General features: G+C 33.3%; 2 protein-coding genes across 5 annotated transcripts; both read right to left on the minus strand.

The window, feature by feature from the left end:
* Nucleotides 1-6,529: 6,529 nt before the first annotated feature.
* On the minus strand, nucleotides 6,530-8,520 carry LOC120090179 (late embryogenesis abundant protein At3g53040-like). Of its 4 annotated transcripts, none has more exons than XM_039047704.1 (3): nucleotides 7,385-8,520; nucleotides 7,016-7,140; nucleotides 6,530-6,919 (listed from the first exon to the last, which is right to left on the minus strand). In XM_039047704.1, the coding sequence occupies exons 1-3, from the start codon at nucleotides 8,432-8,434 to the stop codon at nucleotides 6,754-6,756; spliced, it is 1,341 nt and encodes a 446-aa protein (XP_038903632.1). In that variant the 5' UTR covers nucleotides 8,435-8,520; the 3' UTR covers nucleotides 6,530-6,753. The 4 variants fall into 4 exon arrangements, with proteins under 4 accessions (XP_038903632.1, XP_038903631.1, XP_038903634.1 ...); XM_039047703.1 differs by having other exon boundaries at nucleotides 6,530-6,925; XM_039047706.1 differs by having other exon boundaries at nucleotides 7,016-7,131; nucleotides 7,385-8,519.
* Nucleotides 8,521-16,382: 7,862 nt separating this feature from the next.
* Nucleotides 16,383-16,727, minus strand: LOC120090776. The gene has a single exon (XM_039048485.1). The coding sequence runs from the start codon at nucleotides 16,725-16,727 to the stop codon at nucleotides 16,383-16,385; it is 345 nt and encodes a 114-aa protein (XP_038904413.1).
* Between the last annotated feature and the right edge of the window lie 7,636 nt (nucleotides 16,728-24,363).

Genomic DNA, 24,363 nt, shown 5'->3' on the forward strand with positions numbered 1-24,363 from the left:
TAATACAAGATCAGAAATTCCATTTTCATTAAGTTTATTAGCTAGATAATTTTCTTTTCCAACAAAAAGATATTGGAATAAAATTAAGCATATACTCCGTATCTCCAGAGAATGATCGATATGAGTTTGTTCAAATAAATTGAATTTTGATTTAGTTGGTTATGCAGATTATAGATATTTATTTGATCCACACAAAGTTAGATCTCAAACATATTATCTATTCACGTGTGGAGGAACTACTATAGACCATAACGACTACTTCCCCAAATCAGGTTGAAATTCTTGCAATTTACGAGGCTAGTCGAGAGCGTGTATGGTTAAGATAGATGACTCGGCACATTTGTGGAATGTGTGACGTGTCTTCTAGTAAAAATCCTCCAACAATCTTATACGAAAACAATACAACTTGTATATCCAAAACCAAAGAAGAATATATTAAAGGAGATAGAACAAAACATATTTCACCAAAGTTTTTTCTACACTTATGATCTTGAAGAAAATTGTGGCATTATCATACAAAAAATTTGTTCGAAAGATAAACTGACAAACTTTTTATAAAATTTTTACTAACAACAACATTTGAAAATTTGGTGCACAACATTAGAATGCTGCAACTCAAAGATCTTAAGTGATGCTTCCATGAGGGGAGCAAACATATTGTATTCTTTTAGGAGTATAAATGGTATGAAACATGTACTTTTTTTCTTTCACTAGGATTCTTTTTTCCAATAAAATTTTGACGAGACATATTTTATATATATAATGTGCATCTAAAAGGGGATATTATAAAAACTATAATAAAAATAAATGCCCATTAATACCCAAGCTTAATGTCTTAAAAAACAACAAATGGCCTATTTCCCCATTGCCATGTGTCCAAAAAAGAACAAATGTTTCACCCCATTGTTCCATATGGCTTGGTGGCCTAGGGGTGTTCATGGGTTGGGTTAAAAGACTTTTTAGACTCAACTCAATTGTTCGGGTTGTAAATTTCTTCAACTCAAATAACCCTTATTAAAAAATTAATCCAACCAAGAAATATTTGAGTTGGGTTAGTTCGGGTTAATCAGTTCATTTATTTAAAATTTTATTCTAAAAAGAAGCAAAACATAAATATGTAAAAATCTAATTTAATTATTTTCATATATTTAATTAAGATTAACAACTCAATTTCAATTTATATAGTGAAAATTTTCTTTCTAAAGGGCAAAGAAACTATTTTAAGAGTTTTTGAAGAATAAATTATTCAAAAAATATTAGAATTAAATAAAATTAAAATCAATATATGTATAAATAATTGTATTATAAGTAATAAAAAAATATGTTTTAAAGTTAATAATAAAGTCGGATTGGTTCAGGTTGGTTTGGGTTATATTAGGTGACCCCATGAACAAACCCAACCCATAAAATTTTCATTTATTTGAACCCAACTCAATCTAAGTGAGTTGATAACCCAACCCAAATCGCACGGGTTGGGTTGGGTTGATCGGTTTTTTCGGGTCATCGAGTTTTTTGAACACACCTACTTGATACATTTTATCCATGTGTCTTGTAGTTACACATTATTAATTTCCAAATAAGCTCACCTACTACTAGCCAAATTGTTTATAAATAGTGGTATTTTATGGATGATAAGAGAACGCACATTGGTGAAAAATATTTGTGAAAAATTTTGCAGGAAAAATTAAAGAGAAAAAGAAATCATAAGTTTCTCAATTTCCATATTTTATACCTTTATTTCTACGCTTTTATTTATTATTTTGTTATTTTATTTTATTTATTACTATATTATATTTTTCTCCATATCCGTTGTGCTCCTCAATTTTACAATAGATTAGCCTTTTTAAATTTGTTGGTCTTTTTTATTTTATTAGTCCAAAAGGAAAAAGGAATGATGTTTATTTCATGTATCATATTTCTATGAATTTAGGTCGCTTTTAAGTCACTGGAATGAGAAATGGTGTAAATGTAATGGATTTTCATTGATGAATAAATTATAATGGATCTCAATTGTAAAGGTAATTAGATTTTTTTTTCAACACGTTTACTTAACTATTTTGTAAAAGTAATTTAATTTCTATTGATGTTGTTTACTTAACCGTTACTATTAGCGTAAACGTAATAGATTTTTTTTTTTGAAAATTTTTTATTGATATCGTTATCGAACAAACAACATCCCATAATTTTGGATTTTTTTAACGTATTTAAGAAAATCTTGGATTTCTTTTTAATCATTTTATCAAATAAATAACATCGTATAATTTTTGGATTCTTTTTACCGGTACGTTATCGAGGAAATAACATTCCAAAATTGATTTTTAAAATTTTTTTTTTTACCGATATGTTATCCGCAAATAACATCATAAAATTATGGGATTTTTTTCTTTTTTTAGATACCGACAAATAACATCCCAAAATTTTAGATTTTTTTGAATTTTATTTATCGATATTGTTATTGGGCAAATAACATCGATAAGCGAGGGTTTCTATTCTCCGCTTAACAAAAATTCTCTCTCCAATTTGGCTCATATTCTCTCACTCAACAAATTTAAAAGAAAAAAAAAACCATCCATTTGTTTTGCTTTGCACTTTACCCAGAAAGAAAGAAAGAAGAAAAAAGCAACACGATTCTAAAATTAACTGGTCTTACCGATATCGACGATATCCCAAAATTTTGGATTTGCTTCTTATTTTTTTATGGATACCGTCATTGACTAAATATATCAATAACATGATCTTATCGATAAAATTTAGCAATAACCCAAAACAAGATATTTGAGACCAAATTTGAAAATTGTTAAAAATATATTTTAAAAATAATTTTCAAAGGTAAAATGATTGATCACCTTTTAGTCCTCGATTACAATATTTGATTATAGATCTCATGGTAGGACCCACATTTTATTACGATTATAAAATACTAGTAAACATCAACAAATGTGATCAAATGAGATTCACTTTTTAAGTTACAATTGATAAATTATGTTACTAGTGCCGTAACGTGGCCTTAGTACGGATACCATTTTTTGTGTTTTTTAATTATTAATTTTAATCTATAAAATAAATTTATTAATTAGTTTTTAAACAATTTTTTTTTATAGTAATGAAGTTGTTTAATTACTTTAATTTAAAGTGATATTTATATAAAAACAATTAAACATGGCTATCGTTTTTAAGTGAATATATGTTATATAAATAAGTATGGTCAAATAGATTTTGAAATGTCTCAAAATTCTAGCTTTTAACTTATTTTAAAGGATTCCTTTGTAGTTTGTCGAAAGGAAAGTTGAAATTGATATGAATTTGATTTTTGACAAATTTAATTAGGTTTTTTTTTTTTGTTTGTTAATAGTTTTTTTTCCTTTAATTTACTTCTTAATCCGACATTTGTAAAGAAAAATCTCAATTCTAATATTTTTGGGTGCATAAACTAACCGACCAATAAAAAGAATTGAACTGATAAATTTTGATCAATTAAACATGTATTCAAATCGACAAAATTTTTGGATTTTTTTACCAGTATGTTATCGAGGAAATAACACACATTTAATTATATTTGAATTTCTTACTTTAAACAAAATTGTTTAAAGATGTATGTTGCTCCAAATTACCTTACTTGCTCATCAAGTCTACTTTAACTTCTTTTCTCATTTAAACTCCGTGCAAATTATTTTATTAAATTTAGATAGCTTTATTATGATGTTTAGTATTTGTAACTTCGTGCGAAATTTCAATCATCAGTTGTTTTCAGTATAATTATAATGTTAATAACATGTAAACTAATTTTGTAACAACTCAATGATTTAACACAATCATCTTTTTGAGAATAGTTAATTCCAAAGTTACAGACAATATGATTTTTAAGCTTGAAACACAATAAAATGTATTTGTTACATGTTTTGAGAACTCATTCAAACAAGGATAAGACGGGGTATAGTTGACATATTTGCAATTTTCCAAATATTAAATAGTTATAATACTCAATACATGTTGCTTTAATTATTGAAAATAAATTTGAACTTCTTTAATTCATCCTTCAATTATTTATATATGTTTCTACATTTCTTTTGAATTACCATAATATTGACCATTAGCTTTTTAAAACAACCCCCAAATTAGAATAATATTTTTCTTCAAAAGTATGTGGATGATCCATTTTGGGTGAGATAATAATATATTTTTAAAAAAGAAATAGAGAATTTTGTACTTATAAAACCAAATATAAATTATATGCTGGATTTTTATCTAATATATAACGCTATAAATTTGGGAATATTTGTTGCATATCTATGCCATAAAAAACACACAAGTAGTGAGACTGAAATATTTCATTGAAAAAGATGAAAACAAAAAAACGAATTGACTTACCATGAAAATTGACACTCATATTTGATATTATCCTAACCCAAATACAAGAATTCTTTTCGTTACGTTTACCGCATTCTCTTGTTCCACAAAAAATTACCCTCGATCACCAATAAAATGATGTATATGTATTTAAGTAGCAATTTATATCATGTCACTTATAATTGTTGTAATTAATTTGATTGTCTAGCAACTGTAGCTCCCATCTTCTAGCTCTCATCGATCGTGTTTAACCAAACACTTGATGACTTTGTGTTTGAGAATTGTTTTGAAAATGAAGATTTTAATGAAATATATATCAAATTGAATTGTCATCCTCAGTTTGTCTCTATATAAATCAATTTCTCTCTTCTTTTTTATTTTTATTTTTTTTTCTTTTTCTTTCTTCTTCTTCTTCTTTTTTTCTTTTCTTTTTTTTTTTTTTTTTTTTTTTTTTTTTTTTAACTATTTTCAATGGTCTCTACTTGTTATTTATATATGTTAAGATAAAGAAGGAGAAGAGGCTTTTGATTATTTTTTTATATATATATTTATCACAATTTTAAATTTGATCTTTAATTAACCGTTAGACATTAATTATATTTGAATTCCTTACTTTCTCTTTACTAACAATTATATTGAACACAATCATTTTTTTTCTTTGTGGCAATTTTAGTGGGTGAGAGTATTTTTTTTTTTTTTTTTTGAAAAAAGAGAAATCAAATGTAACAGAAAAAAGAAGTCTTAAGATTTTTTCCTTCAAAATCAATATAAATAGTTATGAAATAGCTATTTGTAATTTATTAAAGATCTAAAGGGTAAAATGATCTAAAAATATTTTTCAAACATTTCAAAATTTTAATATAATATAGACAAATAAAAGGTCTTCCTTTAGTAAAAAGAGTAACAAACAAAAAACAACCATATTAGTGACCAAGATTATTCTACAAATATATGCAGACAGGAGTGATAAGAGTGCCTTCAAATGTCAAACTTCTACCTAGGAAGTTGGCGTCTTATCATAGATAGCAGACTTGTTGTAAAATTGAGTAAAAAATGCGAGTAATTCTCGACTATCTTCATCTGATCGTTTTTTTCTTAGCCATAATTTTATTTTGTTACTCTATCGCTTATGATTAGTAATATAAACTCTTTATTTATGTAGTGGTTGGTCTGGTAGAAGCTTGACCAAAGTGATTAATCACTTCCCAAATGTCGATATGGTCTACTCTATGTGCCACAAAGCCTGATTCTAAGGACAATGATTCACCTTTAAATAAGATCCATGTTTCAATTAATTCTACTGTCGCATAGATATGACGTTACCAATGAGTTTATAAGAATTAGAGGTAAATTGCAATTGCTTGTCTCCCTGTGTTGGAATCAGAAAATCAACCTGATAGCTTGAAATTTAAGTTAGTTCAATTAATCTTACAACTACGTTTTCTTTTTTTTTTTTTTCCCCTTAAATAAATATCAAGCAAATATCAACATTAGGAAACTCATCATTCAACCGATTTATACTAATCCCATCAATTATAATAAGCAAAATGTTGTTAAATCAATTGTAGATAATTAATTTTTTAGGAGTGTAAATTGGTTTCTAGAAACTTTTAGCCAAACCCAAAATGATTGTTAAGAGTGCGTTCGACGTTTGCTGCTAGGAGAACTTTAATCTTTAAAACCATTTTTATGTTTGATAATAAAACATATTATACTTAGATTGGTTAAAAATCAAATTCGAAATACGTTCATCTAATTTCGATAACCAGTTAAATTCTCAAATAGATAATAAAGAAAAATCGACCAAAGCTATTCTAATTTAGAATAAACAATATATATCAACTACATAATTATATAAAATTATATATGGATCTAGTTTATATATTTTAGCTATTATAATGTTGAACTTGTAAATAAAACTTACTTCCTCCACACCACCGCCAAAACAATTGTTTTGAAAGCTACCCAAAAAAAAAAAACAAAACAAAACGAATAATTTAAAAACGAAGAAAACAAAAACCATAGAATTGAATTCCTTGTAGTGTGTTCCATAAAAACTTGCACTCAATTTTGGAAGTTCATAAGAGCCAGAAACTGCTTTGGATCAGTTCATAAAATGAGTAACTCAACCTTTTTTGAAGATCATTTATGATTTTATCAGAAACTGGCGGCAAGTACCGTCTGTAAGAAACATTAACATGCTAAGCATTAATGTAAACATCTTTCTTTTGTTACACAGTTCATCGGTAAAGCAGAACCAAAGGTCCAAAATAAGCAACAACTGTACGCTTCTAAAATATGAAGATCATTATTAAAGGAAAAAAGAACAAAAAGGTAAGTAAACAACAGCCGAAACAGTAGATAATCAACATACAAAATGTTCCCCTTAGAATTTTCATATCACATTCACATCTTTCCTTGACGATCCTTAGAGCGCACAGCTCCTTCCTCGTCCACTCGACCGACATCGTTGAACGTCTGCCCCGCCATGTCGTCTGCTTCCTTCAAAGTCGAGGCCAACGCCCCCGGCCGCGACTCCTCCAGCCCTACCACCACCGCTCCCTCACCGCCACTGCCTCTGGCGAGAGATCAGTTCAGACAAATTCAAACCGTCAAGAAATGCAACTAGAGATTCTAGAATTTTCTTTAAAGAAAGATCGAATTTTACCTTTCACGTTCGAGTCTGACTTTTGCTTCTTCTGTGCTGCCCCTCCTTCCTCCTCCCTGCAGACTTAGATCTTCCATCTTTCTTCTTGTGTCCTCCTCCGATTCCCCCATCTTTTCCTGCCATTCCTGTAATTAATTAGTTTAAGAATTTGTTTTTGACTGTTCCACTTTTACTCAACTTCTACGTTTGTCAAGAACACACCAAAGAACTTCAACTCAAGATAGTATCTTAGTTAACAGTACTCTTTAAGTACCGATAACTCATCTAACACAAATTAATTTGATTAAAATACGAGTTTAATCTCCAATGTTAGTTTTGTATTTTTCATAAATGGTAACTTTCTTTTTATGTATTAGGTTTTTTAGTTACCTTTGCGACATCTTTAGTCTCCTTTGCTTCCTCTTTCTTTCCAGAGAAATATTCCATTGCTCTCTTTGCTGCATCTGCTGCTGAATCTTTCAATTCCCCAAGTTTGCTCACCGTCGTGTCTTTTCCTTCTTTCGCCTTCTCCGCCGTGTAGTCCTTCGTCTCCCTCGCTTTCTCCGCTGCATAGTCTCCGTATTCCCCTGTTTTTCTTGCCGCCTCATCCTTCGTCTCCTTCGCCTTTTCCGCCGTATAGTCCTTATACTCCCCTGCCTTCTCTTTCGCTTGATTAGCCTTCTCTGCCGCGTAATCTTTATACTCACCGGCCTTACCCTTCGCCGCTTCCGTCGCTTCCCTCACCTTCTCCGCCGTGTAATCTCTGTATTCCTCTGCTTTTCTCGCTCCCGCGTCCTTTGCTTCCCTCGCCTTTTCAGCCGCATAATCCTTATACTCACCGGCCTTTCCTTTAGCGGATTCCGTAGCCTCCGTCGTCTTATCCGCCGTGTAATCTTTGTATTCCCCTGCCTTTCGCGCCGCTGCATCCTTCGTCTCCCTCGCCTTCTCCGCCGCATAATCCTTATATTCGCCGGTCTTATCTCTTGTTTTCCCTCCATATTCGCTCATTTTCCCCTTCGCCGACGCTGCTGTCTCTCCAGCTGCTTCCTTCGTCTCCCTTGCCTTTTCCGCCGCAGCACTTCCGTACTCGTCCATTTTCCTCCCAGCCTCCTCCGTCGTCTCTCTTGCCTTCTCCGCCGATGCGACCTTCACATCTCGGCCTCTCTCCTCCTCTTCGTGGCTCTTTCCGACCACCGCTTCCTTCGCATGTTCGTATGTGTCCTGCACCGCCTTCAGCACTGATCCAATCACGCCGGACCTCTGTTGCTGATCTTGCACCGTCGGCCGGTCCGCCTCCACGACCTCCACCGTTGCTTTTTTCTCAGTCTTTGGCACCGCCGCGTGCTGCTCCTCTGCTCTGCTAATGTCTCTCAGATCGGAAGCAGCAAGGCCCGCCGCCGCCTCTGCTCTCTCCTCCTTCATTTCCTTCGACGAAGCCATTGAAGTCTTCACCTGAATTTCCTCTTGATGCGATTTAATGGATTTTTGTCGGATTTTTTCTTTTTGCGTTGCTGTTTGGTGATTGCCGTTGGAGTTATATAGTCACCGATTGAGTAGTATTTGATACGAGCATTGTAGAGCCGACACGTCGTTTCGTGGTAGGCCACGTGTTCGTCGGAAACCAAACGACACGTAGTCGAGCTGCTCATGTCGCCGTGGCCGATGACACGTCCCGTTTAAAGGCGGAGGTCGGTGGTTTGATGCTTTGCGGTGATTGACTTCCACGTGTTGCTTATTTAGTCACGTGTCAAGCTAGGCCTGTCTTTGAAGTAGTTTATTTTGATATTTTTAATTTACTAATTTTAAATGTGTGCTAAATTTAATTAACTGAGTTGTTCATGGCTAATATATTTATTAATTTCATAAATTGTTAACGTATCCGATGGAAAAGTTCAAGCTGAATACATATTTGATGTGTTTATTACAAGTTCATGAATATAAATATTACGATAATAAATATCGGTTAGATGTTGATACTTAGTATTAGTATCATTGATCATATATCATGTTCTCATTTTTCAAAATATAGTCTATGTGTCTCAATATTATACATTGTTTACCTATAAATAGTGATATTTAGTGGGTTTTGAAAGATACATATTAGGCAAAATTCGTGAAAATTGGAGGAAATGGAGATTTTAGAGAATCCTTATTTTATATTTTGTTAATTTATTATATTTTATTTATCTATATAATATATCATGTTTTATTTATTTTAATATCTATTTATTTTATTATATATTATTATTAATTATATTTCTCCATATCTGTATTTTCGTTGTGGATCATTATGCTCATCAAATTTACAACAAGTTATCAGCACGAACTACTATCGTTTTCCTCGCTGAAAGTAGTCCTAAAGGTATGTTGGTTTTTCTCACTCTTCGATATAATTAATAAATTAAATGTTGTTTTACATATTTGATATATATTAAATTTCTAATATAAATATAATATTTTGTAATAGTGTTACTATGAAAAATATTACAAAATTTAGAATTTGTAGCATTTGATATTAATGGTAATAATTATTTGTCATGGATGTTTGATGCCGAAATCCACCTATATACTATGAATCTCGGAGAGACTATTAAAGAAGAAAAATATGACATCCAGTCAAAACAAAGCAAAAACTATGTTTTTCCTTCGTCATCATCTCCATGAGGAATTGAAAATAGAGTATCTTACCATAAAAGATCCCCATATGTTATGGAAAAATTTGAAAGAGAGGTAAGATCATAAAAAACAGTTATTATTCCTAAAGCTCACTATGAGTGGATGAACTTGAGGTTACAAGATTTCATATTAGTAAGTGATTACAATTCCGTATTATTTGAAATCAGTTCAAAATTGTTGTTATGTAGATAGAAAATTACTGATGTTGATATGTTAGAGAATACATTTTCTACATTTCATGTTTCAAATATGCTTTTGCAGCAACACTATCGAGAGAAGAGTTTTAAACAATATTCTAAACTAATTTCATGTCTTCTCGTGGCCGAACAAAATAACGAGTTATTGTTGAAAAATCATGAATCTCGACCAACTAGAACAACACCATTCACTGAAGTGAATGTTGTGAAGGTTAATAATTATGGTCAAGGTCATGATCGTTGCAGAGGAAGAAATAATAATTATTTTCGTGGTGATCATTCTAATCATTTAAATTTTAAAAGAACCACACAAAATGATGATCACAAAGGAAATACTCCACAAAATAAGAGTTCAAAAAGTGTTGAAAATAAATGCTTCTGATGCAGAATGACTGAGCATTGGTCATGTACCTGTCGTTCGTCAAAACACTTAGTTGATCTCTATCAAGCCTCCCTGAAGGAAAAAAAGAAAAATGTGAAAGAAAATTTTGCATACTAGGATAATGACATATTTAACCCATCCCAAATGACAAATTTGAATGTGGCGGACTTCTTTGAATCTCCTGAAGAGAAAAATGGAAAAATTGATGAAACATCAAGTGTTTCCTTTGACTTTGAAAATATCTAGATTTAATGTTTTTTTTTTATTCATCTCCATTTTTTTTCTTTTCTTAGTAGATGTTAACCTTTGTATATTCCAAATGTTGTTTTTCTTATTGTAATTATTTTCTTTTAGTGAAGAAACCTGGATCATTTTCATATGTTAGGTGACTAAAAAATGAGTAAAGAAGCTCTATGTCTGGCAGACAATACAACTACACATACAATACTTACAAATAGAAAATATTTTTCCAAACTGACAATACTGAAAGCAAAAGTCAATACGATATTAGGTTATGCAAACCTGGTTGAAGGTTTTGGAAAAATAAATATTATTTTGTCTAGAGGAACAAAATTTACAATTGACAATGCATTATTCTCTAGTCAATCAAAGAGAAATCTACTTAGTTTTAAAGATATACATTGCAATGGTTATTATATTGAGCTGATAGTAAGAATAATGTGGAATAGCTATATATCATATCTATTGTCTCAAATGAAAAATGTATATCGGAAGAGTTACCAGCTTTATCTTCTGGATTATATTATACTCATATACGAATAATTGAAACATATGCAATAATGAACTTGGAGTTCATGAATCCAGGCATATTTACAATTTGGCATGACAGATTAGGTCATCCAGAGTTTATAATGATGAGAAGAATTATTGAGAATTCAATTGGACATCCATTGAAAAACCAAAAGATTCTTCAATCTAATGAATTATCATGTGATGCTTGCTATCAAGTAAAATTGATAATTAGACCATTACCAGTTAAAGTGGATATTGAATCACCTGCATTTTTAGAATGAACTCATGGTGATATATGTGGACCTATTAACCCGTCAAGTGGACCATTTAGATATTTTATGGTATTAATAGACGCATCCAGCAGATGGTCACACATATGCTTATTATCAAGTCGAAATCTTGCATTTGCAAGATTACTTGCTCAAATAGTTAAGTTAAGAGCACAATTTCTTGATTATACAATTAAGACTATTCGTCTTAGTAATGTTGGTGAATTTACATCTCAAGATTTTGATAATTATTGTATGTCAATTAGGATAAGCGTTGAACATTTTGTAGCCCATGTTCATACATAAAATAGTTTAGTAGAATCATTCATAAAATATTTTCAGTTAATTGCTAGACCATTATTTATGAGAGCTAAGCTTCCTACATTTATATGGGGACATGCTATTTTGCATGCAGCGTCACTTGTATGCACTAGGCCAGTATCTTATTATAAGTACTCGCCATTACAAATAGCTTATGGCCATGAGCCAAATATTTCCCATCTGAGAATTTTTGGATGTGCAATATATGTTCCGATTGTTTCACCACAACGTACTAAGATGGGTTCTCAAAGGAGGTTAGGAATATATATTGGATATGATTCCCCATCAATTATCAAATATCTTGAACCCTTGATGGGTGATGGATTTACAACACAATTTGCTGATTGTCAATTATTTTCTAACACTAGGAGAGGAATTAAGAAGTTGGAAAAAGAAATTACATGGAATGCATCGTTATTGTCTCATTTAGATCTTCGTACAAGTCAATGTGAACTTGAAGTTCAGAAGATAATTCATTTGCAAAATATAGCAAATCAGTTACCATATGCATTTATAGATGCAAAGAAAGTAACTGTCTCAATTAGATCCTCATACAGGTCAATGTGAACTTGAAGTTTAGAAGATAATTCATTTTCAAAATATAGCAAATCAGTTACCAGATGCATTTATAGATGCAAAGAAAGTAACTGTCTCATTTATATCCTCGTACAGGTCAATGTGAACTTGAAGTTTAGAAGATAATTCATTTGCAAAATATAGCAAATTAGTTACCAGATGCATTTATAGATGCAAAGTAAGTAACAAAGTCACATATACCAGTTGCAAATGTCCCATCGAAAATTGATATCCCAACATAGCAAGTTGTCACTAATGAGTTTGGAACACTTTAGAAGCGTGGTAGACCAGTGGGTTCCAAAGATAAAATCCTCGAAAAAGAAAAATAATTAATAATCAAGAAGACTTGGTTGAGGATGTAAATACCCATGAAAAAAAATCCTTGACATGACTAGTGAGGAAGGTGAAATACCTAAAGATAATAATGAGATCTCAATAAACTATGTTATGATAGGAAAATGATGAAACCGAACTAATAAAGTTATTGACAACATTTTTGCGTGTAATGTTACTCTTGATATTATATCTGAAAATGAGGATTCTGAACGGAAATCTGTTGAAGAATGTCGACATAGAGAAGATTAACTTTAGTGGAAAGAAGCAATTGAGGTAGAATTAAACTCACTTTCAAAACATCAGGTTTTTGGACTCGTAGTCTGAACACTAAAAGGTGTCAAACCTGTGAGATACAAATTGGTATTTGTGAGGAAAAAAATGAAAATAATATGGTCATAAGATATAAAGCAAGACTAGTTGCACAAGGTTTTTCACAAAGACCTGGTATTGATTATGAAGAAATGTATTCTCCGGTGGTGGATGCAATTACATTGAGATATTTAATTGGTATGATTGTGTATGAAAATCTGGACATGTATCTTATAGATATAGTCACAACGTATTTATATGGATCTCATGATAATGATATTTATATGAGAATCCTAAAAGAATTTAAGGTATCTGAAACATATAAATCAAATTCCCAGAAATTGTATTTAATAAAGTTACAGAGATCGCTATATGGATTGAAACAATCAGGACGAATGTGGTATAATCGTCTGAGTGGATATTTGTTGAAAAAAGGATATCAAAACAATTTAATATGTCCAAGTGTTTTTATAAAGAAATCACAGTCAAGATTTGCTATTATAATTGTATATGTTGATGATTTAAATATACTTAGAACTCCTGAAGAGCTTTCAAAGGTAATAGAATATCTTAAGAAATAATTTGTTATGAAAGATCTCGGAAGAATAAAATTTTGTTTTGGCTTGCAAATTGAGCATTTAGTAGATGGGATATTTATTCATCAATCAACTTACACGGAAATTTTTTTGAAAAGGTTCTATATGGACAAAGCACGTCCATTGAACATTCCAATAGAAGTTCATTCACTAAATATGAAGAAAGATATATTTTGACCTCGAGATGATAATGAAGAACTTATTGATCCTGAAGTACCATATCTTAGTGCAATTGGTGTACTTATGTATCTTGCTAATAATACAAGACCAGATATTACATTTTCAATAAATTTATGAGTAAGAGGTCTTGTAAAAGACTATCTTTTCTATGTTAAAACCCTCAATTCTATCATATTTGTTTGCTTAAAATGTCTATTTTATAGGTAAAAGACAATCCCAACACTCTAGAAGCCATTTTGAGGAGTTTAGAGCATAATGGAGTCAAATTAACCAAAAGAGATCAAAGGAAGTCGAGAAAAGAAGGAAGACAATATGAAGATGTGCATATTTTTTACCGGTTGACATCTTTTGTGCGTCATTAAAAGCAAGATAGTAGCTGCAAAATAGGGCAGTATAGCGATGCTTCAGAGAATGACGGAAAATAAAAAAAATGAGCGCCGCACCTCTGCGCATGTTACAACCCGACTTCTTAGGACAACTAAAAAGGGGGATCGTTACTACATGCATGCATAAATGTTCACATTGAGAGAAAAATAAAATAATAGGATTTTGGACTGCTTAAGTGTATAAAGAAACTATTTTGACTTTAACTCAAGATTTCAAATTGTTTGACCGGAGTAACTCTTAACATGAAATAAATAAAAATAATAATAATACAAAAAAAACGGAGAAAATATTAGCTGGAGAGAAAAAAAATCTCACCTTGACCCAGTCAAGGAAAGTTTGTGAAAGGAGAACTATATTATATATATATATATATATATATATATATATACACGAGAAGACATAAAGGTTCAAACGCGGAAGTGTTCTTAGTTCCTTTAGCACTGTCACGAATTGCTCTTGTCAGTCGCCTGAGTATCCTTGCCCTTACCTGAAAAATATATAAGATAAAGGATGAGTATAAAAGACTCAGTAAGTGATACCATTACTAGGATCAGACTATGCATCCACAAGCAGAGAATATTGGGCCCGTGGCTCAAACAACTACAATTGTTTCAATAAAAAAAACCCAAAGGACGTACTGTCTTGCCTTGACTCGCATGTCTAGTGGCCTAATGGCACACCGTCAAACATGGAAAAAAAAGAAACATGAACATGAACCTGTCGATTCACCATGTCTAGCGGCTCGAAGGTACACCGTCAAATATGGAAAAGTAACATGAACATGAGCCTATCAATTCACGCATGTCTAGTGGCTTGATGGCACATTGTTAAATATATGGGAATATACATGAAAGCGAACCTGTTGGTTCACAAAATCGTAGCATGTAATTGAACTTGTCGGCTCACGCATGTCTAGTGGCCTAAAGTCACACCGTCAAAACATGAAACTAGACCCGTCGGTTCTCTGAAATAAAACATACATCAAGGTGAGACGGTAAACTACCCTATTGGTCTAATCATGCATCACAAACATAATTTCATGAGTAACCCCACAGCTCAGATCATAGCATAGTATGGAAGTTCAAATATGCCCATAATACTCATACCTGTCATGCAACAATTATATGACAAAGAAAAAATCATGCTTCTAAAGTCCATTAATTAACTTTATAAATCTAATCTAGGCCGCCTGGCACGAAGGCATCGGTAATAGTCCCACTTACCTCAAATTGGTCACAAAAGTCCACGCAAATAATTAAAGAAATCAATCACCAACAACAACTTGAATTAACGTTCCTAACACAAAAACACCGCCTTCAATTTCGACCCAAAACTTCCATTTTAAAACTTTTAGGCACAACTCCAAAATGTTCACAACCTATTCCATAATCCTAAAAAAAACTTACCCAAATTCATGCTTAAGGTGTTGGACAGCTTGCTTAAGTACTCAAAATCCTCGACTTAGAAGCCGAAACGTTAAGGTTAATGTTAGTTTGAAACCGAGAATTAACCACAAAACTTCGCCTACAAAACTAGACTGGCACAGACGAAGGGCAGTGTGACGCTGGCGACTGACCAAACAAGGAGCGACGCATAGCAGGGCTTCGTCCAATATGGCGACTCGCAAACAAAATCGATCGCTGGCAGCTTCGAGTCGGCGACACAGAATGGTAGCAGCGTTTGGCGAAAATCCAGACGACATGGTGTCAAGCAACCCAGCTAGAGGACGGTGATGTTGGCTGGCTCGCAGTGAGCCCAGACGGTGGCAACGAGATGAAGTGGCAGCTTCTTTTGCTTGAGTGTGAGCAGTGGCAGCGAGGAGGATCGAATGGACGAGAAACGAAAAAGGGTTTGGAAGGGGGGTCTATGCGTGGGTTGAAGAGAGAGAGAAATTCTAAATTTTTGTCTTCTTTTTTTCTTCTTTCTTTATCACTTATGTAAATATATATATCACTTAAAACCTCTTTCAACCTCTTTCCCTATTAAATTCCAAATTCCACATTCCTTTTCCAAAATAGTTTTTTTTTTTTTTTTTAAATCGTCCATCAAACAAATTGAATTATCTCCATAAATAATCAAATCTCCAATTGCAAACCAAATTAAAACTTAATTAATTCCAAATAATCAAATTCTATTTTAACTTAGCCAAATACATAAATTTAAAATTTTGATTTATCCAAGTAGTCCAACATAAATTAAAGCTTAATTACAAAATAAATTGGGGTGTTACATTCTACCCCCTTAAGAAACTTTCGTCCTCAAAATTCTTAATCCTCGCTCGGGATAAAACACCCTCACGTCGTCCTCGCTCTCCCAAGTTGCTTCCTCAAACCGATGATTCCGCCAAAGGACCTTCGCCAATGCTATCTCCTTGTTGCACAAAACTTTCACTTCCCTGGCCAGGATTTAAATAGACTTCTCTTCGTAACTCAGGTTCTCATTCAAATGCAAAGGCTCATAATCCACAACATGAGATGAGTCTGCTACGTACATCCTCAACATGGAAACATGAAAAATATTGTGGACTGCAAAAAGAGATGGTGGCAAGGCCAGTCGGTAAGCTACAAGACCATTCCGCTCTAGGATCTCAAATGGCCCGATGAACCAAAGGTTCAGTTTACCCTTCTTGCTAAATCTCAACACCTCCTTCATAGGTGCCACTTTCAGAAATACTTTATCACCTACCTCAAACTCTAGATCTTTATGCCCAACATCAGCGTAACTCTTCTGCCTACTTTGAGCCGTCAACATTCAGGTCCTAATCTTCTGTATCGCCTCATTCGTGGCTTGTACTAACTCAGGTCCTAGAAATTTCCGTTCACCAACCTCATCCCAGCATACAAGTGACCTACAACTCTTCCCATAAAGGGCCTCAAATGGTGACATGCCAATGGTTGCCTGATAACTATTATTATAGGCAAACTCTATCAAATGCAGGTGAGAGTTCTAACTCCCTAAAAACTCTAATGCACAAGTACGTAATATATCCTCCAGTCTCTAGTTTAATCGCTCTGTCTTGACCATCAGTTTGTGGGTGAAAAGCCGTACTGAAATCCAAACAAGTACTCAATGCTGCCTGAAGGCTCTTCTAAAAGCTGGAGGTAAATCGAGGGTTCCTATCAGATACGATGGACACCGACACCCCATGCAACCTCACTACCTCTTTCATATACAATTGTACCCACCTATTCACTGAATATGTGGGCTTCCCTAGAATAAAATGTGCTAGCTTGGTGAGTCTGTCCACTATAACCCAAATCACTGTAAAACCCTTTACAGTTCGCGACAATCCCACAATGAAGTCCATCGAGACATTCTCCCATTTCCATTCTGGTATGCTCAAAGGTTGCAACAAGCCTGCTGGCTTTTGTCTTGAGACCTTCACCTGCTGACATAGTAAGCACTTACTGACAAACTTTTCTATCTCTCCTTTCATGTTATTCCACTAGTAACAACGTTTTAGGTCCTGGTACATTTTGGTACTGCCAGGATGTATCGAAAATGGGGGAGTTATGAGCCTCCAATAATAAATCGTGCTTGAGGTTACCGTCTGCTTGTACGCATAAACGTCTCCGAAAAGTAAGACCATTATCTGTGGACACGGAGAACTCTCCACCCTACCCTGCCTTCACCTGTTGCACTATTTCAACCAGGTAAGGATCACTCCGTTGAGCATCAATGATTCTCTGTCTCAAACTTGGTTGTACCAATAACTGTGCTAACTGTGCAGAGATCTCCCCTACCACCACTGCAATCTCGGCCCACTCCAGGTCCTTGCATAACTGAGTATGTCTGGTTATAAGGGTTGCTGAATGGGCTACCTTCCTACTTAGAGGATCCGCCACTACATTTGCCTTCCCTAGGTGGTACAGAATCTCGCAACCATAGTCCTTCACCAGCTCCAACCACCTACGCTGCCTCATGTTTAACTCCTTTTGAGTGAAGAAGTATTTTAAACTCTTGTAGTCGGTGAAAATTTGTATCTTTTCGCCATACAAGTAGTGCCTCCAGATTTTTAATGCAAAAACCACGGCTACCAATTCCAAATCATGTGTGGGGTAGTTCCATTCATGATTCTTTAACTGCCGAGAGGCATAAGCAACTACCTTACCTTGCTGCATCAATACGCACCCCAAACCTCTCTTAGAGGCATCACTGTAAATAACAAAACCACCCGTTCCATCTGGTATGGTGAGGACTGAGGTAGTAACCAACTTTTGCTTGAGATCCTGGAAACTTTCCTCACAAGTCTTACTCCAAATAAAGGAAGCTCCTTTTCGGGTCAATTGGGTCAGAGGGGTGGCTATGTGGGAAAAGTCCTTCACAAAACGACGATAGTAGCCTGCCAACCCCAAGAAACTGCACACCTCTCCGACTGTGGTTGGACGAAGCCAACTTGTGACTGTCTCAATCTTTACGGGGTCAACAGATGCACCTTCCTTGGACACCACATGCCCTATAAAGAACACATGCCTTAACCAAAACTCACATTTGGAAAACTTAGCATATAACTTTTGTGCCCTCAAGGTCTCTAGAACCTTTCGTCAATGTTCCTCGTGTTCTGTCTCTGTATTGAAATAAACTAAAATGTCATCTATGAAGACTATCACAAAGGTGTCAAGAAATTACTTGAACATTCTATTCATTAGGTCCATAATATTACAGGAGCATTCGTCAACCCAAATGACATCACGATGAACTCATAATGCCCATACCTCGAACAACAAGTTGTCTTAGGAATATCATGTCCTTTATCCTCAACCGATGATATCCCGACTGATGATCAATCTTAGAAAACACTATAGCTCCTTGCAACTGGTCAAACAAGTCGTCAATCCTGGGAAGCGGATACTTATTCTTGATAGTCACCTTATTCAATTCCCTGTAGTCAATGCAAAGACACAATGGCCCATCTTTCTTTTTCACAAAAAGCATCGGCGCACCCCACGGTGACAGGGCAGATGAAACTCTTATCCAACAACTCTTGCAATTGAACCTTAAGCTCCTTTAGTTCTGCTGAAGCCCTTCTGTACTGAGCTTTTGAGATAGGAGTTGTGCCTGGCTCTAACTCGATAGCAAAGTCTATATCTCCCGATCAGGTGACAGACCTGGAAGATCCTTTAGAAAGACATCCGGGTAGTCTTGTACTACTGGCTTCGAAGTCAAGGAGACCTCAGGCTCCCTAGTGTCAACAACACTAGCCAAGATACTCCAGGTACCCAGGTTAAGCAACCTCTGGGCTTTCATGGTGGAAATTACTTTGGGCAGGACCACGATCCCCGCCCCTTTAAATTTAAAACTGGCTCCCATGAGAGGGTTAAAAATCACCTCCTTGCGAGAGTAGTCTATACTGTTATGATTAGCAGCTAGCCAATCCATTCCTAAAATCACATCAAAATCTCGCATGTCCAAGACTATTAAAGTCACATCCAGTGTATGACTCGCTACTTCAATCTGATATGCTTTTATCTTCTCCTTTGCTAACATAATTTCTCCAGATGGAGTGGATACCAATAACACATAGTGCAAGGGCTCTAGTTCTAAGATGGCATGCTTAACAAATATTGATGATATAAACGAATGGGATGAACCAGAATCAAATAATACCAACACAAAGTGTCCCAAGATTGGGAGCGTACTTGTCACAATAGTGCCTGCTTTCTCGGCCTTGTTGGCTTTTTGGTCCTTAATCTCAAATTAACTAATTTTAATTAATTAATTAATCGATGTTTTGATGATAAAAAACTCAATTTTTAATTACTGAAAATCTTAGTATTTCAATATATCCATAGCGTAGAGCTCGGAACAACGATTCCAACACCTCTTGAATCACTCAAATCGGAGCTAAAACGAAGACGATATGACCAAAACAAGTCTATAGAGAAAATACCGTGAAGGATGATATGGTATAACCAAACCATTTGCATGTAGACATGTGGCAACATATTGGTTGAATGGTGTATCATTAAGAGATTAACATATGATGGACTTTTGATTTTTGGATCGATTTAAAATAAAAAATTGAAATTAAAAGGAAAATAAATTTAATATTGTTTTATGTTTGTGTCTAACTACTAGTTTTTTACACATGGTATGTTTTTTATTTTTGGAATGACTTTAAAGAATGAATTTAAAAAGAAAATGAATTAAAAGAAAAATAAATTTAATATTATTTTATGTTTGTGTCTAACGGCTAGTTTTTGACACATGGTATGTTTTTTTTTTAATTTTTTGGATTAATTTTTAAAAAGAAAATGAATTTCAAAAGAAAAGAAATTTAATATTATATTTTGTTTGTATCTAACGACTAGTTTAGTTTAAAATCTCCACTATTGATTTTTCTTTTCCAAAATCCAATGGTCCAAATTAATTGGGGTTTCTAAAAAAATTTTCCATCTCTATATAAACCATCTTCCTCCCCAAATTTTAAATTAACAAATTTTACATTTCATAATCCTCCAAAACTCAAAAGTTCCATTGTTACTCTCTCTAAGTTCCCAATTTTTTTTAATCTTATTCTTGAGAGAGTGTTATTGTATTGTGAGGATAAATTTGTTGAGTGCTTAAACTTGTAAATCTACTCTAGTGAGAGTTATATTGTGTTCTTAAAAAATTCCAACATTTGTAACGGTTTGATCCTAAACTGTGGAAAAGATCAAGTTTGCTCTTGAACCCGTAAAAGGAGCGGTGGTGTAATGGTTGGGCTCTAATTTGTGGAAGAGTTGGAAAGATTTTATTCAAATTCCTAAGAGGAACTTGGAGAGTGGAGTAGGTCGAGTTTGACCGAACCACAATAAAAATTACGGTGTCTTCTTCTCTAACTCTTTCCTTTTTACTTTTGCAATTAATTTAAGCAATTTATTGTATGCTTTAGTTTGTTCTTATTTATTTGCTAAAATTTGATAGAATTAAATTATCACATTTTTGTCATCTTATTTTTTGCATAAATTGAATTTTTCTTATTATTTATAAAAAGTGTATAATTAGTTTAATTGGGTTAATTTAGAAAAAAAAGTTTAATTAATCCCTATTCACCCCCCTCTAGGGTTGATATATCGATCCAACAATTGGTATCAGAGCGGGTTGCTCTTCTTGAAATATTTATTTCTTGATAAACTTAATTGTTTTTGAGCTATGACAACTTTAGGTTTTATCTTTTTTACTGATAGTCAATATATTACAAAGCCTCCTTTCTTTAATGGTACTAATTATAGTTATTGGAAAAATAGAATGAGATTTTTCTTGCTTTCTATGATTATGATTTATGGGATATTGTTGAGGAAGGTTTTAAAATTCCAACAAAAGATGTTGATGATGTTAGCACTATAAAACCTAAGGAAGAATGGTCAATAAATGAAAAGAAAGCATGCTCTTTAAATGCCAAAGCTATTAATTGCTTATTTTGTGCTTTGAATGAAGTTGAGTATAATAGAGTGTCTATTTGCAAAACCGCTAAAGAGATATGGGATAAATTAGAAATTACTCATGAAGGAACTAGTCAAGTAAAAGAAACAAAGATTGACATGTTAGTTCATCAATATGAAATATTTAAAATTGATGAAAATGAAGCTATTTCCGAATATTAGATTTACTAACATTGTCAATGCTTTAGAAGGATTTGGGAAAAAGTACTCAAATATGAGAAGATAAAAAAGCTATTGTGGTCTTTGCCTAAACAATGGGAGCCTAAAGTCACTGCCATTCAAGAGGTAAAGGATCTCAAATCTCTCTCCATTGATGAACTCATGGGCTCGTTGTTGACGCATGAGATAAAGATCAAGAAAAACATGGAGGATGAGAAGAAAAAGAAAGAAAAGAGTATAACTTTAAAGACCATCTCTTTAGAAGTTGACTCCCAAGATGAAGATGACCTTGATGAAGATGAAGATGCCTATCTTTCACGTAAGTATAGAAACTTCATCAAGAGAAAGAAGCAATTCAAGAAGCATCTCTCCAACCAAAAGAGTCAAAAGGTGAAAGAGCAAAAAGGATGAGGTAATATGCTATGAATGCAAGAAGCCGGGTCATATTAGAACGATTGTCCTTTTCTCAAATCATACAAGAAATCCAGAAAAAAGAAATGAAAGCTATTTGGGATGATAGTGATGAAAGCGAAAGTGGGAGTGATAATGAAGAAGTGGCCAATTTTTGCTTCATGGCTCATAGTGACAAAGAGGATGAACAAAATGATGGGGTAACTCTAGAATCTCTTTCTTATAATGAAATTGTTCGAAGCTTTTGAAAATATGTAAATGATTTAGAAAAACTTAGTTCTAAGTATGTTGTGCTTAAAAAGAAATACAATGTTTTATTTAGTAAAATAAGTCTTTACTTGAAGAAATTGCTTGCTTAAAAGAGAATGAGCATATGCTATGCATATTGATGAAATGAATATCTCTTGTGACAAGCATGTTTTTGATTGTTGATGAGAAAAATGCCTTGCTTGACAAAGTTAAATTTCTTGAGCATGATAGTTGTGAAAAAGATAATTGATTAAATTACTCAAAAAAAGGAATTTAGTGCTTTGCAAGAACTTGATAAGACTAAAGAATCTATTAAAAAGTTGACAATAAGTGCTCAAAGATTAGACAAGATAATTGAAGCAGGCAAGCCTTTTGGTGATAAAAGAGGTTATATGCTATATGATGAATGTTCTACTCCTTCAAGTTCTAAAACTATCTTTGTTAAAGCATCTCATAATATGCCTAAGGTTGTGTCTAAGCATGTTAAATCTAACTTTGTGCCTATATGTCATTATTGTGGTGTTGAAGGCCATATTAGACCTAAGTGTTTTAAATTGAAATATGCTCATCTACTACTTCTCAAGAAGAAATTTTTCTCAAAGGGCAAAGTTTCACAATGCTCCAAGGAATAATTTCTCCAAGAAAAAGTAGAGTGCATAAATTTGTTGTAAGAGATAAATCTTTGCATAATGTTGTTTGTTTCTCATGTGGCAAGTTTGGACATACACATATTCTTGTTACTTGTCTAAATCTAATGCCTTAAATGTCTATGCAAAAATGAAATGGTTCTCAAGTTTTGTCAATGCTAACCATCTAGGACCCAAACAAGTGTGGGTACCAAAGAATCAAACTTGAACATTTGTGTTTGTAGGTTTTTTGAAAGCCTCTAAGAAAAACAAGTGGTACTTGGATAGTGGTTGCTCGAGGCACATGAGGGAGACCCATCCAAGTTTGTCTCTCTCTCCAAAAAGGATATGAGGTCTTGTAACCTTTGGTGGCAACAAGAAAGTAAAATAATTGGTAAAGGTAGTATACGTAATGAATCTTCTATTTTAATTGAAAATGTACTTTTGGTTGATGGTTTGAAGCATGATTTACTTAGTATTAGTCAATTGTGTGATAAAGACTTTAGAGTTGTGTTTGATAAAAAGATTTGCATCATTGAAAATGCTAGTGATAGAAAAGTTATATTTGTTGGAAATAGGGATGAAAATGTTTATATACTGATTTGGATGATTGTCCTATTAATGATAAATGTTTACGGCTTTGCATAATGATTCTTGGTTATGGCATAAAAGACTAGGACATGCTAGCATGCACTTAATTTCAAATATTTCCAAGAATTCTTTGGTTAGAGGTCTTCCCAAATTTAAATTTGAAAAAGACAAAGTTTGTGATGCTTGTCAAATGGGTAAGCAAACTAAGTCCTCTTTCAAATCTAAAAATGTGATCTCTACAACTAGACCTGTTCAACTATTACACATGGACTTATTTGGCCCTTCTAGAATTGCTAGTTTTGAGGAACTATTATGCTTTATGACAATTGATGATTTTTCAAGATTTACTTGGGTTTGATGCTAAAATATAAAGATGATGCTTTGAAAAGCTTTTCTAGTTTTGCAAAAAGAGTTCAAAATGAAAAAAGTTTTTTGATTTCTAAAATTAGGAGTGATCATGGAGGAGAATTTGATAGCATGCTTTTGAAACTTTTTGAAGAAAATGATTTTTCTTCATAATTTCTCCACTCCAAGAACTCCTCAACAAAATGGTGTAGTTGAAAGGAAAAATCGTACTTGCAAGAATTTGCTAGATCAATGTTGGATGAGTATGGTTTACCTACATACTTTTGGGCGGAAGCGCTTAACACCGCTTGTTATGTTTTAAATAGAGTTTTAATTAGACCTTCTTTGGATAAAACTCCTTATGAACTTTGGCATAACTAAATTCCAAATATTTCAAAGTTTTTTAGTTATAAATGTTTTATTTTGAGTAACAAAGAAAAACTTGGAAAATTTGATTTTAAGACAATGTTGGTATTTTCCTTGGCTATTCCTCTACTAAGTAAAGCTTATAGAGTTTTCAATAAAGAACTTTAGTAATTGAGGAATCTATGCATGTAGTATTTGATGAATCTATTTCTCTCT

This window comes from Benincasa hispida, chromosome 11 (assembly GCF_009727055.1).
Source record: "Benincasa hispida cultivar B227 chromosome 11, ASM972705v1, whole genome shotgun sequence".
NCBI classification, from domain to species: domain Eukaryota; kingdom Viridiplantae; phylum Streptophyta; class Magnoliopsida; order Cucurbitales; family Cucurbitaceae; genus Benincasa; species Benincasa hispida.

What these genes read in the sequence shown, in the direction of transcription:
- LOC120090179 (XM_039047703.1), bottom strand. Translation starts at nt 8,434, where the DNA reads ATGGCTTCGTCGAAGGAAATGAAGGAGGAGAGAGCAGAGGCGGCGGCG. An exon ending in AGACTAAAGATGTCGCAAAG is followed by an intron (nt 7,141 to 7,384) that starts GTAACTAAAAAA and finishes AATTAATTACAG; the next exon opens with GAATGGCAGGAAAAGATGGG. An exon ending in GTCAGACTCGAACGTGAAAG is followed by an intron (nt 6,926 to 7,015) that starts GTAAAATTCGAT and finishes ATCTCTCGCCAG; the next exon opens with AGGCAGTGGCGGTGAGGGAG.
- LOC120090776 (XM_039048485.1), bottom strand. Translation starts at nt 16,727, where the DNA reads ATGTTGACGGCTCAAAGTAGGCAGAAGAGTTACGCTGATGTTGGGCAT.